Source organism: Centroberyx gerrardi, chromosome 23 (genome assembly GCF_048128805.1).
Source record: "Centroberyx gerrardi isolate f3 chromosome 23, fCenGer3.hap1.cur.20231027, whole genome shotgun sequence".
NCBI lineage: Eukaryota > Metazoa > Chordata > Actinopteri > Beryciformes > Berycidae > Centroberyx > Centroberyx gerrardi.
Window position 1 is genome coordinate 19,942,191 of NC_136019.1, and position 15,219 is coordinate 19,957,409.

The following is a 15,219-nucleotide window of genomic DNA, read 5'->3' on the forward strand; positions in this document are numbered from 1 at the left end:
TAAGAATGGACTCAGACCCCCAGCGCTGGCTGTTATATTGCTATCATCATCTACACAGAGAAACTCATTTGCTAATGTGAAGAAGAGAACTTACTTAGTGAAAGTGAAAGTAATATAATAGCTAACTTTATCTGTAGAGCACTCTTCTAAAACAAAGTTTACAAAGTGTTTCACAATCAAGACAAATAAAAGACAAGAGAAACAAGGTTACAGAAACAGTGCTGACATCAGTAGGCATCCATAACTATATCTTTTAATTTATATACCCTTTTATAATGAAGAATATGTGCATCAAGGTTGAATTACTGTGGCGCCAGTTTCTCTGAGGCAGATATCAGAGAAAAAAATCCCTTCTATCTCCCTCCTCAGCGCTTCTATTCTATTTCTTTACCTAGCACTGCACTCTTACATGACTGTTCTATGGTCACAAGAATACCATAAGAGCACCAAGGCTCTGACCTTTGACCTCCTTATTTTGTAGTTGCTTGTTATTGAGGCTTACTCTGCTGTTGCATTCAATGTAAGTGGCTCTGGATAACAGCAGCAGCTAAATGTCGTAAATGTAATGTAAATGTAAATCTGAAGTTATTTGTTGCTTGGAATACGGCCCATGCCAGTGGTTCTCAAAATGGGATAAAGGGGTTCTCAGGGGTCCTGTAGCAGGTTTGGTGCTTGAGGGGGTTCCAGGGGTCCTTGAGGAGGTTCCAGGGGTCCTTTAGGAAGTTCCAGGGGTCCTTCAGGGGATTCTAGGGATCCTTGAGGGTGTTCCAGGGGCTCTTGAGGAAGTTCCAGGGGTCCTTGAGGAGGTTCCAGGGGTATTTGAGGGGGTTCCAGGGGTCCTTGAGGAGGTTCCAGGGGTATTTGAGGGGGTTCCAGGGGTTCTTGAGGAGGTTCCAGGGGGTCAGAGAATGTATAAGATGACTAATGTCATCCTAGGTTTCACTCTAACCAGTATTACTGTTTTCTCCCCACATACAGTGTAGCCAGCCATACAATTCAATACCAAATCAAAAACAGAAATCTTCTCATACGTGTGTCCCAGCGACAAAACCTTGCTATGTCAAAATGACCAAAAACCAAACTCCATTGTGTCCCACAGAGGTGCTTTCTCGGTGGTGAGGCGGTGCATGAAGATTTCCACCGGCCAGGAATACGCTGCCAAAATAATCAACACTAAGAAGCTGTCTGCCAGGGGTGAGTGTCTGCCTTGTTACCTTTGCATAGCTGTTTGTGAAGAATCCCACCTTACATCACTGCTGTTGGACGTAAACCTGGTATCTCCAGTACTCAGCTTTTTAAAGATTACTAAAGCATGGGTGGCAGTTGGGTATGGCAAGGTGTGGCACTCATGAAATGAACGCAAATTTGTAGTTTTTAGCATTAATAATGACAAGCAAACACCAAGCAGAAATGATTGGGGAACTTATTTGGAAGCCATATCTAAAGAAATCACATCAGCTGAGCATTCAGGAGCATTGTTCCCTCTAAGCTGATAGTTTGGTGCTCTTAAGCCTTAACAATTTATCACATAGACCAAATGATAATAATATCTTGTCAGTCATCAGTCATTGCTCCACTTCGTCACTAGAAATGTAGTCGATATTTTGGGTGGCAAATGACATTTGATGCAGGGACTTTGCTGTAGCATAGGGGTTTCGTGAACTTACGTCCCTGTTCTCAAGAAACAGCTTTTTTCAGGGTAGACGCTCATGCATTCTTGAAAACACACTGTGGGTGTTGCATCAGTGTTGCAGGTCTTGCTCAACCATTAAAGACTGATGTAAAACTTCAGGCCAAAACATGAAAAGCGGGAAAATTTCAAGGTTTTCACTGAGATGCAGATGTTCAGAGGTGGTTGACAGGGGATTTTGGACGGTCCACGTTTGAGTCTGAGCAGGAGGATGCCGTCTGAATTTTACCCATGATGCCTGTGGTGATGGACTATTGCGTACGCTTGCATGTTTTTGTTGCGCTTAGGCTTGTAGAAGGGCTTTTTCTCAGTGGTGTTACTGCTGGGAAGAAGTGAGACTAGGGACAGTAAAAGGTCAGCTAGGGACAGCATCGTTCGTAAAAACCCGTTCCTTATTTACCCAAGTCCTCTCCAAGCCAGCTTCCTCATCAGCCGCACTCTCCTTTTGACTGTGCAAATGTTTTCTCTCCCCTCTGCCAGTTTTGCACGCCGTCATTTCAGCAGCGGCAGGTTGCATCTGGTGGCGCCAACGCTAACCACTTCTTACTACTCTGACCTCAGACTCTTTTGCTTTCAGTCTTCGCTTGCCTCTTTTTGTTTCTCCTTCCATTTTTATAACCCAGAGTCATCAACGTGGAGTGGCGACGACATAAAGGAGGCTGCCAGCTCCTTTAGTGAATCATTCGCCGGTATCAAGCAAAAACCTCTCTGATTTCTGATGAGCTGTACGTGACTCACAATGCCGTCTTTCACATCAAAACACAGCCAGCCCAGGCGATGCGGGCCTCTGTGGCTTTAAAACAGACAATATGTTGGCGAGAAAAATGCATGTTCTCTCATCCTAGTGACCTTTTTTTTTTGGTCTGTGTGTTTCCCTCTGGGCTACAGCTCCGTAATGGAGCGTCTGTCCAGGAAGCAGAGGCCTGGATTCTTTTATTTTCCTTCTCTTTCTCTTCCTTTTTTTTTCATTCTCTCTCTCCATCATTATCTGTTTCTCTGGAAGGCAGCTGGACGGAAAGGCGGCGTGGGCCGAGGCTCCCGTTGTCTGGACGTAGCACCGCTGATTGATCCCCACGCGAAGCCCTAATGGGCTGATGGGAGAGCGCGCAACACACACACACACACACACAAACACACACACACACACAAAGGGAGATGAGCTTGAAAAGGCCCACAGACACAGACAAGTGATTGCACACACAGATTGAGGCAGAGGCAGTGTCTCATGGGGAAACAGGGGGTTTCCTCGCAGTGGTAACTATGAGAGCAGCTGCATGAACAAGAGGGAAGTAGAGGGGTGAAAGTGGTTTTAAAAAAAGAGAGAGACATGTCAGGAAGAGACTACTACTAATAATAAACTGTATAACAATTATCTAAAAGCAGAGTTTATAAAGTGCTTTACAGGAAGGCATAAAAACCGAGAAAAGTAAAATACATTACGGAGAGATAAAAATGGGAAAAACAATCGAGAGGAAATAAAAGCAAAGAAAAAAATCTGAAGTAATAATCCACAACGTTCTGCAAATACACATTTCCATTCCATTTCCGCTGATTGATATAACGAATAGTGATTCAACCTCTAGCCGGTTCTCCCATCCAGAGAAAGCGAAAGCCAGCGCAAGGAGAGGGCTTGATTGAGGAAGCTGTGGTTCTCGCTTCTTATTAGCGGTGCGCCCCGGCTCCAGAGGCGAGGGGGGGGATGAGAGTGATGAAAAGAGGAGGGAGAGGGAGAGAGAGAGAGAAAGGAGGTGTTTATACAAGGGGAGTCCATGATTGATTCCAGACTCAGATTGCTTTGGCCGAATCCCTTCATTGAACTGGAGCCTCCCTCACCTGAAGGAGAAAATGAAAGTGAAATGGAAAGAGGAGATGGTGTGTGTGTGTGTGTGTGTGTGTGTGTGTGTGTGTGCAGCTGTACACATACATTGGTGTGTGTGCATGCGATGTGTGAGGCCACGCGAGTGTTCGCCAGCATCACATCTCCACTGTTTGTACAAGGTGAAAAACCAACTTTTCAGGAACCGAGGAAAAACAGACTCGTTTTCCCTTGACGACTGTGTTATTTTTTGAGTCGATCCAGTGGGGGTTTTAAAGGGTTTCACAAGCAATAAGGGTCATAGAACTTTCTCAACTCACAGAGGTGCATGTAATCCTTCAATTGAAGTTAAAACTACATGAAACGGCATCTAGCATCCGTAAAGCCTCCACAGGCGCTGAAGAAGCAGACGGCAAGAGTCAGAGTTTCAGAGTTTTTGAACGGGTCTTGTCTGCCGTATATTTAGCTCGTCTGTTCTTTCTTTTCTTACTGCTTTCTTCCAGGGTTTTTGTTGCTATAACTTCCCTGCTCTGTGGCCGCTAGCCTCACCTTGATAGCCACAACCCAGCTCACCACTAGCCACGGCCACAGCAAATGCCAAACGCCCCCCAAAACGTGCCAAACATCATCGAAAAGCCAATTTCAGGCAAATGGAGGGTTAAGACATGCAGGGTCACAGACAGATACAGACGGATGTCAAAAAATGTCATATTGCAGCTTTAAAACATGAAAAACGCCAAAATCAGGGTGACAGGGCTTTCAAATGACAAATGCAGACAGAGAAAAGATGGGCCGAAGGTGCATGTCGCCTCCAAGCAGACAGACAGGCAGATAGACTGACAGAGCGGCAGCAAGACAGATATAGAAGCAGGCAGGCCGAACTGAAGGTCACTTTCAATGAGGGGAAACCCCAGAGTCGCTGCCAACACCGCTGCTGCTGCTACTGCTGCTGCGTGATGAGAAATACTAAATAGGAAGATCCATCTCATATTGGAGAGGGTTTATGCGGCCGTAAACCTTGGTGCTACACCAAAGGCAATCCTTTCTGATGTATTACCCTTCCTCGGCACGCCGGTTCCACTGCAAAGTGATGTACCGGAGACAAACTTTTAAGGCCAACTTGGGGACGAATCTTCGACATGCAATTTATGTTTGTAATCTGTACTCACAGAGTTATGATCGCATGATCTGTTTGTGGGCAGGAGCGATCTTTGGTGCTAATTCATCTGCCCTGACGTTGAGAATAAGTTCTTGACGTACATCCTAGCATCTGAATACGGCTTACGGTGCACATATCACTACACCAGCATCTTGTTTTGAATATTTGTACGCTAAGCCTCCATTTGTACTTGTGCTATCCTGTCAGCATGTATTTGTACCATCACTTAGAGTGTCCTGTCAGAATATATTAAAACACAGGCACATTACAAGGTCACCTCTCCACCCAGGGGAACTTGGAAGTGGGCCATTGATATGTAGATGGGACACAGCTTGGATTCAAAGCCACGTTAGATGGTGTGACTCCTTAGGGTGCAGCCTCCACTCTGACTGAATCCTGTCAAGATGTCATGATGTGTATGAGGACTGCTGCATGAAGGCATTTTTGTCCACATTGGTTTTCACAACATTATTATTTTTTTTTTTAAGATTTATTTTAGGCATTTTATTGACAGAGATAGTGTGAGAGACAGAGACAGGAAGGTATGGGAGAGAGAGAGTGGAGGACATGCAGCAAATGACCGCGGGCTTCGGCTTTTTGGATTCGAACCCGGGTCGCTGCGGGAAGGACTGAGCCTTATATGGTATGCGCTCTACTTGGTGAGCCACTGGGGCACCCCCCTTCACAACATCATTACAGTAAATGTTGTATCTCTCAAATATCTTACAGTTGAATGGTTTCTCATGTCTACTGTGACTAATTTTTCACACATCTAAATACAATTTTTCACACATCTAAATCGATCCATGTTTGAAGTTTCACTGGCTATTTTTGAGTTTGAGTAGCTCATTAATGGGTAGAGCATGACACTAACAATGCCAGAGTTGGGGGTTTGATTCTCAGTGAGGCGACCCATATTAAAAACGTACACACTGATGGTACTGTATGGCTGCTTGGGTAAAATGCATGTATAATGTATTTGTTAAAAAGGCGCTGATGCTGTGCTTTGTTGAATGCTTATTTAAAGGTGCTACATGTAGCATTCTGAAACATCAACCTTGGATACCTTGGTATAATTACCATAAACAAATGAGATCATGGTGGAGACGATTGGTAGCCTCTATCTCACACCAGTGGTATTGTTAGTGCTAGTGTTTCTCAAAAGTAAGACCATATTTCCCATAAACCCCATTCTCCAAAGATTTTCTCTTTGGCTTTGCTGAGGGGGATAAACATGTTGGAAGTGATAAACTGATGTTTATTCCCAATCTCACAGCTCTCCCTTCAAAATAAAAGTCCTAACCCTGGGATGTTTGCAGAACATGTAACTAAAACACTATCCAGATGTAGTGAACTGAAAGCCTGTTTTCTGTGCCAGCGTAGGCCCGTGTACGGGGGGGAAACTAGGGCAGTGGTTAAAGGCAGACCTAGTGACACTTGGATGCGGCGGAGTGGAAATGATCACTTGACAAACCCACCAGGCTGTGGAAAAGCTCGCTGTGGTTTAGGCCCCGACCAATTCGTCTGTTGCCTCTGGAAAATACCCGAGGCCTCGGCGGCTCACTGTGAACTCTTCATTCCCATGGAAACAAAAGAGATGGAGAGCTAAACATAGTCTGCGGGGTGACACAGGCGTCAAAGTATATTCCAGCTTTTCTTCTGTTAATTGCGCATGTAAATGATGCTGTCAGAGTCTTCTATGAATCACATTAAGCCACACAAAGAACAATACTTCACATTGTACTGAATGTCAAATAGGCCATTTTTGGTGCACTCCGCTGTCTCCCTGGCTTCATTTAACGGCAATGAGCTCTGTAAGTTGTCTTCGTCAGTCACACACACACACACACACACACACACACACACACACACATACCAATACACACACACATAACCCATAGCTCCACATGCCTAACTTAGGTCCCAACTGCTTTTTATGTCAACCGTAAGCCTGGCAACAGGGGTGATGACCTGACCCTTGACCCTGTGGTTTATATCCAGACTGGTTCAATGAGACCTCCACCGCCCCCTTCCCCTTCCACACCACACACACACATGGATAGTGTATAAATAAAGTGGCCCATCAGAGGTGTGCGGTGCCAGCGATGGGCTTAGCAGCTAATGTCAGAGGCTCACCAAGCCATTTACACACTGCCCTGCTAAGACCAGACATAAGAGACATAACACAAAGAGAAACAGTCTAGAAATTATATTTTAGACTGTCTTGTCATCTGCCTCTGTCCCCTACCGCAGCTCATTCCCCGGGTCCTGGCTGACCGATACGGCCTTTGACCTCGGATGACGGGGGCGAACTATTTCATACAAGCCTGTTGACACAAGCATAGCCTAAGTAATGACTCAGTCCCCCCCTAGAGGATTTCCTCGTGTCTCTCCCTTCACTTAATTTGTCTTGTCTCTTGTGCTAAAACTCTGTCTCATAACCCTGATTGCTGTTGTCAGAGATCTCAGGCTGGCTACACTTATATTTCAGACTAATTTAGTATCATTCATTCATTCAACCCACCCATGCTAGTAAGTGTAATGGCTGAGTATAGTTTGATGCAGCCCTGATACGTGCCATTCTCTGTCGTATGGTGAGAACATCACCGTTCCATTAAAAAAATCTGGCAATTTAAAGGTCCAGTGCAATGAGAATTGTAGATTTTTATGCTATACTTAAAGAAAGGACCTGTTAATGTAAAGTTTTGTCGCCCTAACTAACTCTCCCTCTGGTTGTCAAACAGATTCAGAATTCCAGTCTACTTCCTGGTGTAAATGATGTGAAGTAAAATAATTGTTTATGGTGACAGGCATACAAGAGTAGGTCTGGGTTTGAGTGTGAGAACGCGCAGCAGATGTGGATCATGCACATACCACTCAATATGACATAAGACGTAAGACACCGACACCGGTGCCATGACAACAAGGAGTCCCCAGGGCAAAACAAGCTGGCATATTTGTTACTGATTGGCCCAGAACGGGTCTGTTTACTGTATGCCTTGTTGTTTTTGCCTTCTCTTCTTGTGTAACCCCTCTTTCTCTGTCTTTTACTGTGCCTCGGTCGTGAAGAACCTCATAGTAGAAAAGTGGCCCACAAATAAAGTTACCACTGTAACTTTCTGTGTCTAGGGTGTGATTCCAGCTGGGGCCACCCATACTAAAAATACGAGCACTCCACATAAAGTCGTAGTGTTTCTGTTTTGCTGTGTGGCCTGAGTCACAGCCACAGAGTGTGTCTCACTAGGGGGAAAACAGATGGAGTGTTTTTTTGTTTTTTTTTATCTCCATGCCTTTCTGTTTTTTTTTTTTACTCTGTTTACATCTATGCCTGGTCAATCTGAATGGATTTGTGCATGAGCAGAAGCCCTCTGTGTGTTTAACCCTTCATGATCCATTCAGCTGAGACTTAAAGGCCCTGAAATCGTTTCACTGCCCGCTTTGAAGCTTCACGCAAGATCGGATTTTGCAATATTTGTGCAGTGGGAGACTAGCAATTGTGAAAGTTAACAGCGGTGTGACGACAAAAGCGCACGTGTATGTGTTTGTATGTTTTTTCAATGCATCTCAACCCCCTCCCCCCCCTTTTCTTGTAACTGATGCATGGCCGCACAAGGCGGGCTAAAAATATCTCATTAGAGAGAAGAGAGGGAGCATGAATAACCGAGAGAAATCAGGCTGCCTTTTTAATAGATCGACTGTCAGAGGGAGCGGAGGACTCCCCGCTCCCTGACAAAAGGTATTTTCATATCTGGCTGCCTAATATCCCCCATCAGTCAACCGGCAAGAGAGAGACTTCTCATTCACAGGGTTTTTCTTCTAGACTAATTTGTGTTATTTCCATTTCTGCGCTAGCCGACCGTGTCCAAGACATTGAGAACTGAAAGAGAGATGGGGGGGGGGGTGGGGGGAAGAAAGAATGGAGAAGGAGAGAAACTAAGGCAGCATGAACAGCATGAAATATGCACAATGAGACAAACGCAAGCTGAAACGCGTGCAGTCGAACGGCATTCATGAGATGCCAAAGTTGACAAACCGATTTGCGGAGATGGGATCGTATCATTTCAGCGAAAATGCCCGTCTTAACAAGTCATTTAGTCTCATATTCAGTGTTAAAATCCTTTTGGGTCATTCCGTGTCAAATCAACCAAATTTCAGAAACTTCGCTGCCTCAAACTTTTGATTTTGATAATTTTTCTCCTGGTGGAAGATATACATAAATGATGAAGAAAGCCCAAATATTAAAGCTCACTGATCATTATTTACTGAGTTTCCCCCAATTTTGTAGAGTGAGGGTCAAAACGATAATTTTCGCCTATGATTTGGAGCAAGTTTAGGGGTCTAAAAGCGACACTGAGAAAGTAGCAGCTTCACTATTTTTCTTTTACAGGGTCTTTTAAGAGTTTAGATGTTAATCACTACAAATCTATCAAAGATACCTCAATATCCTTTTACTTTCTGGTTTAAAATAAAAATATCTTGGTGTCTATGCATTTGCAAGGACCTAGGTGTTTTTTTCTTTTAGATAATGACCTGTGAATATAGCTCCAGAATTAAGTAGTCAAATTTGACAGGTCAAAAACCAACTGTGTGACACATGGTAGGAAGATAGTCTTTTGTGTCCATAAAGAAGCGGTTCTGAAGTAAAAATAATATAAAATTTGGAAATATCTTTTTCCTTCATTAAAACAAAATTAGGGCAAATGTGACAAAAAAAACCATGACGCGCCCTCTAGAGGCCATCTGACAAAGCGCAGGATCCTGCAAACCGTCCATGAGTGAGTGACCTGACTTTGCCACTTTCTGCCCCCAGCCGTGAATTTCATGAGAGGAACAGTTCTTAATTCAATTTACAGGCCCTCTGCACAACAATGAATGTATTGGTTTGTCACACATTGCCAATGTAGTGTATTTCTGACCCTCAAAAACATATATTTTTTTTGTCATATTATATATATATATATATATATATATATATATATATATGTGTATATATATATATATATTTATTTATTTTTTTAATGAAGGAAAAAGATACATTTCCAATTTTTATATTATTTTTTACTTCAGAACCTCTTCTTTATGGACACAAAAGACTAGCTTCCTACCATGTGTCACACAGTTGGTTTTTGACCTTTGAAAACATGTCAAATTTGACTACTTAATTCTGGAGCTATATTCACAGGTCATTATCTAAGAGAAAAAAACACCCAGGGCCTTGCAAATGCATAGACACTGAGATATTTCTATTTTAAACCAGGAAGGAAAAGGATATTGAGGTATCTTTGATACTTTTGGAGTGATTGATATTTAAACTTTCAGAAAAATCACTCACTCGTGTTTTTTCTGTTTTTCGGCTGCTGCCATAGGCACACATCACAAAATCAAGTGCTGAAAATGCTAGAATCTAAATTTCTAAAATCTAAATCTAAACTTGCTCCAAATCATAGGTGAAAATTATCGTTTTGACCCTCACTCTACAAAATTGGGGGAAACTCAGTAAATAATGATCAGTGAGCTTTAATATTTGGGCTTTCTTCATCATTTATGTATATCTTCCACCAGGAGAAAAATTATCAAAATCAAAAGTTCGAGCCGCCGAGCTCTGGTTGAGTTGACACGGAATGACCCTTTTTTCATTAAACCAGGTGGCAAATTCTGCCAATGGGGTGAGATACACTTTCACTTGTTTCCAATGCAGTTTCACCTGTGTTTAGAATTTTATAATGTCACTTGATTCAAATAAATTCTTTGCACAAATCGATTTGAATTGGAAACGAGGGAAATTATCTCAAACTGTTTCAATGAAAATAAGTATTTGTGACCCTTAGACTTAGACTAAATGAATCTCTCACATTAGACTAAATGACTTGTTAAGATGGATGTTTCTGCAGTGTGTCTCTGTATTGTGTCTAATATTTACTCTGATACATGTCAAAATCTTTCTTTTTTAACTATCCAGTTGTTAGGCAGCAGATGGCAGGTATTGATTGTTTGATGATGAAATGCATCGGCTGGTGGTAAGCCGATTTGTCGGCTATCACCCACTCAATCAAAGCCCAGACGAGGCGCCCTCATCAATATTGATTAGTTGCTTTGTCTCCTCTCATCAGGAATAATAACGCTGGATGGATCTCTGCGGCTTAGCGATTCAGTCCCTCTGAAGTCAAGTCTTAGTTTTAAGCTTTGATGGATCAACCTGTTTCATCAATGCCAACACTAAAAAATGAAAGAGCAAAGCTGCCGTCTCTCACACTTGTAACATCTCTCACGTCAGATTTGTCCTCATCCTTTCAGTTTTCCCTTCCTCTATCTTTCTTTGTTCATTTTATCAGTTTGCTAACACTAAGGTGAGACTGATATGGGTTTTTGAAGGCAGACACTGATATTTTTGGATTGAAAAGTCAGCATTTCCCCCCAAAATTGTAGGCTATTCTTATCAAGGTGGAAAAGCCTCTGAAACAGCATATAGACCATCATGGGACACTAAAACTCTCCATTGAAAGCCAGACTGATGAAATAGTTTAGGTGTGTTAACAGCTCCTTAAGGCAGGGTGAGGCAGGTTTTATTGCAGGTTTTACAGACTGTGGAGTAAAATCCTCCCACACCACGGTGGAATGATTTCTCTTATCAGACAACTGATATTAACAAAAAAAAAAAAAACATTGAGTAGCGAGGAACCTCTTTGATATTGGAGTTGGAGGGCACTGACTGACTGATATCTCCCAGTATCAGTCTGATATATCATCAAACGGATATTTTGGCCTAACTAAAATGTCCCCATTTCTGTCACTTTTCTGCTTTTTTCTTCCATAATCAGGGTGAGCGGTGCTACTTTCTATTTCCACATCTGTCATCAACTCCCTTGAGAGCGCAAGGGCTGCGTAATGCTCGCTAGTTAGTTCCCCATCAGCTCACCTCCTCAGCCGGCCTGCCACACAAACAACACTTATATAATGAGCAGAGCGAGAGACTGATGAAGAACCCCCCCCCCAACTTACCCAGGAAATACATGGCTGAGGATAAAGCAAAGAGATTTGTTTGTTGTCCCCTCAGCAGGCAAATGGGGAGAAGAGAATGGGAAGAATGTATATGAATGCTGGAGGAAAGATGAATTTCCTCGTGTTTGAGCAATGTATCAGTTTGCCAATATACTGGGCTGATATTGGCCTTTCATTAAAAGTCTGATATCAGCCAGTCAGTGTCGTCCACCTCTGATATGATGGATATGATGCAGTTTGATTGTTTACATTCTTATTGTAGAATTGGTCAATGCTACACTACAAACTATACAAACAATAAAATCCTTGGGGAAACACTTGTAATGTCTTTGGAACTTGTTGGAATAAAACTCGTAACATTTTGGAATACAAGCATAAAACATTGTCTATTGGCAGCTTCAATCCAAAAATATCGGTATTGCCCTTACCCATATCCGTCGCACCCTGTGTACATGCAGTGTATCTGCCACTTTGAATCCCTCAGCGTAGCTGCAGCAGGTAAGCCCGAGCCGGTGCCTCTGAACCGGTCTTTGATCAAAGCCACCCACCCGGCTGCTGTCTCTCCCCATCCGTTCAAACACAGGGATAAATTGGAGTATTCCCCTTGGGCTTCAGTCTAAATCCTCATTTAGCCAAGTAGGCCAGCCACTTGAGGGACAGCGGGGGTGCTTTAATTAGGGCCGTTTGTCTGCCAGACGGACGGACCGGGTGCTCCAGTCTACAGACGGCAGCACCCAGAGGTGCTCTCCTCTGCCTTTTAATAAATCCCTCTGCTGGCTCTCTGAGAACAGGTTAGGCCCTCTCTGTCCCTCTGATGCTTTGGTACTCCTTCATACTTTTATTACATTTTATATACATTTGTGTTTCCCTTTCTCTAATTCTCTGTCCTCTAGCTCTGTGTCCTTTGCACTTTCTTTCTCTTTGGATGGGAAGAGGGAGGTCATTATTGATGGCATTGCCCTCTGAAATTTGGACCTGTGTGTTCACCCCTAAGCAAAGGTGGAGTGTGAATGCGTTGATGATCAATGGGCCATCCCTTCACGAGCACCTCCAAAACACCAACCCTGATTTGTATTAAGTATTCATGTAATGCTGTTCCAGCCCACAAGTGGCTAGATTCGGGGAGTTTCCTCCTGCATCGTGCTTTGTCCTTGGAAAATAAAAAAAACAAACAGGTAGTTCTTACCTAATGTGAATGCAAGTCAGTCCCACTGAGGTGAAAAAGAAATGAGCCAGGGGAGTAGGACGTACGTGCGCTGCATATAATGAAGGTTCTTAGTGCAAATGATTCTTTTTAGTGAGGTTCAAGCGACGAAGCACCACAAAACACTGAACAACATTGCTCCAGCTGAAAGCATCTTGGAAGAGTCATACCTAACCTCTGCCTGTACTCGCTCCTATTTTGTGTTAATGATTTTAGCAGTAGCGCAAGCATCCCAGAGGGGGTTGGCACATGAATGGCTTACATAAGACTCTGTAACTAATGACTAGTAAACACACACACACACACACACACACACCTACACATCTTCAAAGCGGGAGCTGCTATTTGTATTCCATGTTTGTATAAGCGTAATGAGAGCTTTCAGTTTTTCTTCTTCTTGATCTGCACAGTGACTCAGTCATAAACTATATGGAATCCATTGAGACAAACTGTTAACAACAACATTAAACCAACATTTTGAGACTAGTTTATAATGTCCAGAGAGCTTTTTCCTAATGATGACCCTATGTTGTTAAAGCTGCTCCCTGAGGTTCTCCCTCAGTAATTAATGGTTGCCACATCACTAATGGAGTGTACTGAAGATGCTGCATGTCTCGGAGGGACACTATCTGGACTGTGTAGGTAATAACTCTTCCCTGATGCCAATATAGTACACACATATTGTCCATCAACACCGGAGGCGAAAAGCTGTCAGAACTGCGGAAAAGGCGTCGATCCCTCCACAGCCTGTTTGTTAGTGACGCTCTTGGCGGAAATGCGCTGTCTTGTTTTGTCTCTCTCGTTCCTCACCTCCCCCCCATCTTCCTTATGTTTTCTCTCCCTTGGGCTCAGTGGATTCAAGACTGGGGATTGCATCACTCCCAGTAGCTGTAGCCTAAAGGCTTGAAAAGCTGGCTTTTGGCCAGAAGGTCATCGATTCGAATTGCCGGACAGGCAGGGAAAATGTGAGTGGGGAAGGTGAATGAGGAACATTCTCCTCTCACTCAATAAGCACTGTTGAATTGCCCTTGAACAAGGCACTTAATCCCCAACTGCTCCAGTGGAGTCGTCAACAGTAGAAGACTGTGGTTGTACTGGGCAGCTCTCTGTGTGAATGTGTAGAGCTGTATGAATATGAAGCAGGACATTAATGGAAAAGAGAGCATGGTGCTCATTTGACATTCGCTGGATAAATAAAGGTTAAAAAGAAACACGGCTGAGTGTGAGAACAAGCCGCGCATCTGATTGCAGTTCCATGTCTACTGGCTTCAATCAGCAGATATTCACATCCATGACATCCATGAGTTCACCCTGCTGAAGTGAATCCATCTCTTGTCTGTGCACCTTTTTGTGCTCAAGAAAATGAAAACACCTTATCCCTCTCTGCATTATTAAACTAAATCGAGATACGAGCATAATTACATCCTCACAAAAGTACATTTTAAGAGGATGGAATAGCACAAATGAGACCAAGCCTTTAAACTTTCCAGACCTTAAAGCTTGGGACACACTGCACGACTTTTAGGCTGATTATAGCCACAATTTGGCATCACAACTGATCATCAAGATCAGGCCAAGTAGGCCGATTGTTCAGATGATCTTGCAGTGTGTGAGGGCTCGGGAATTTTATTTCTTGCCTCCCCATCCAGGCGGTACCATCACCTTTATTTCAAACATGTTTGATTTTATTACCGGAATCTGCAGGTGTCCTCCTGTAGTGTTAGCTGGTCAATGACTGAAATGTGAACAGAGACCAGCAATAGCCAATGAGAACTGAGAAGGAAAAAATAGGGGAGTGTGGAAAGAAAAATGCTTCTCCTCCACGTTTGTCTTGTTTGTGTGTTGTAAGTTAATGCTAAGTTAATGTTTTCGTGAGATTGGGGGTTGTGTGGCGCTTGAACTCAGCTAGTATGTGTTCCCCAAATCCAACTGGTCGCCAAGTGTGTGTTCCCCAAATCTAACTGGACAGCAAGTGTGTGTAACAGAACAGAGCAGAACAGGACCTTTTGACATGTAGAAGCCATAATGAGAACATTGGTGGGCTCCTGCTCCAGTGATTGGTAAATGAAACTCGGCAAAAGGACTTGGTACTCTTTGAGACCGATGGTAACCTCTAGAGACGATTGGAGAGAAGGGGAGGAGGAGAGAGTGGGGAGGAAGTGTTTGAAACCGAGGTGAAAACTTTCCTGCAATGGTGAAAACTTCCCTGTAAACACAATCACGGATCAAAGAGTACAGCGGAAGATGAAGAGACCGAAAAAGATGGAAGCCTAATGTAGAAAAGAAGGAGATCTAGGTAGATGGAAAAGGAGTGGAGATGAAAGGAACCAAAGAAGGGTCATGAAATGAGA

At 43.3% G+C, this 15,219-nt stretch overlaps 1 protein-coding gene across 9 annotated transcripts in view; it reads left to right on the plus strand.

The window, feature by feature from the left end:
• The window catches only part of camk2d1 (calcium/calmodulin-dependent protein kinase (CaM kinase) II delta 1), a 93,299-nt gene that overhangs the window by 2,317 nt on the left and 75,763 nt on the right, over nucleotides 1-15,219 (plus strand). For all 9 annotated transcript variants that reach the window (XM_071926591.2, XM_078291814.1, XM_071926629.2 and 6 more), the window contains exon 2: nucleotides 1,100-1,194. In XM_071926591.2, the coding sequence (XP_071782692.1) occupies nucleotides 1,100-1,194 (95 nt within the window). The remainder of the gene's footprint in view (nucleotides 1-1,099; nucleotides 1,195-15,219) is intronic.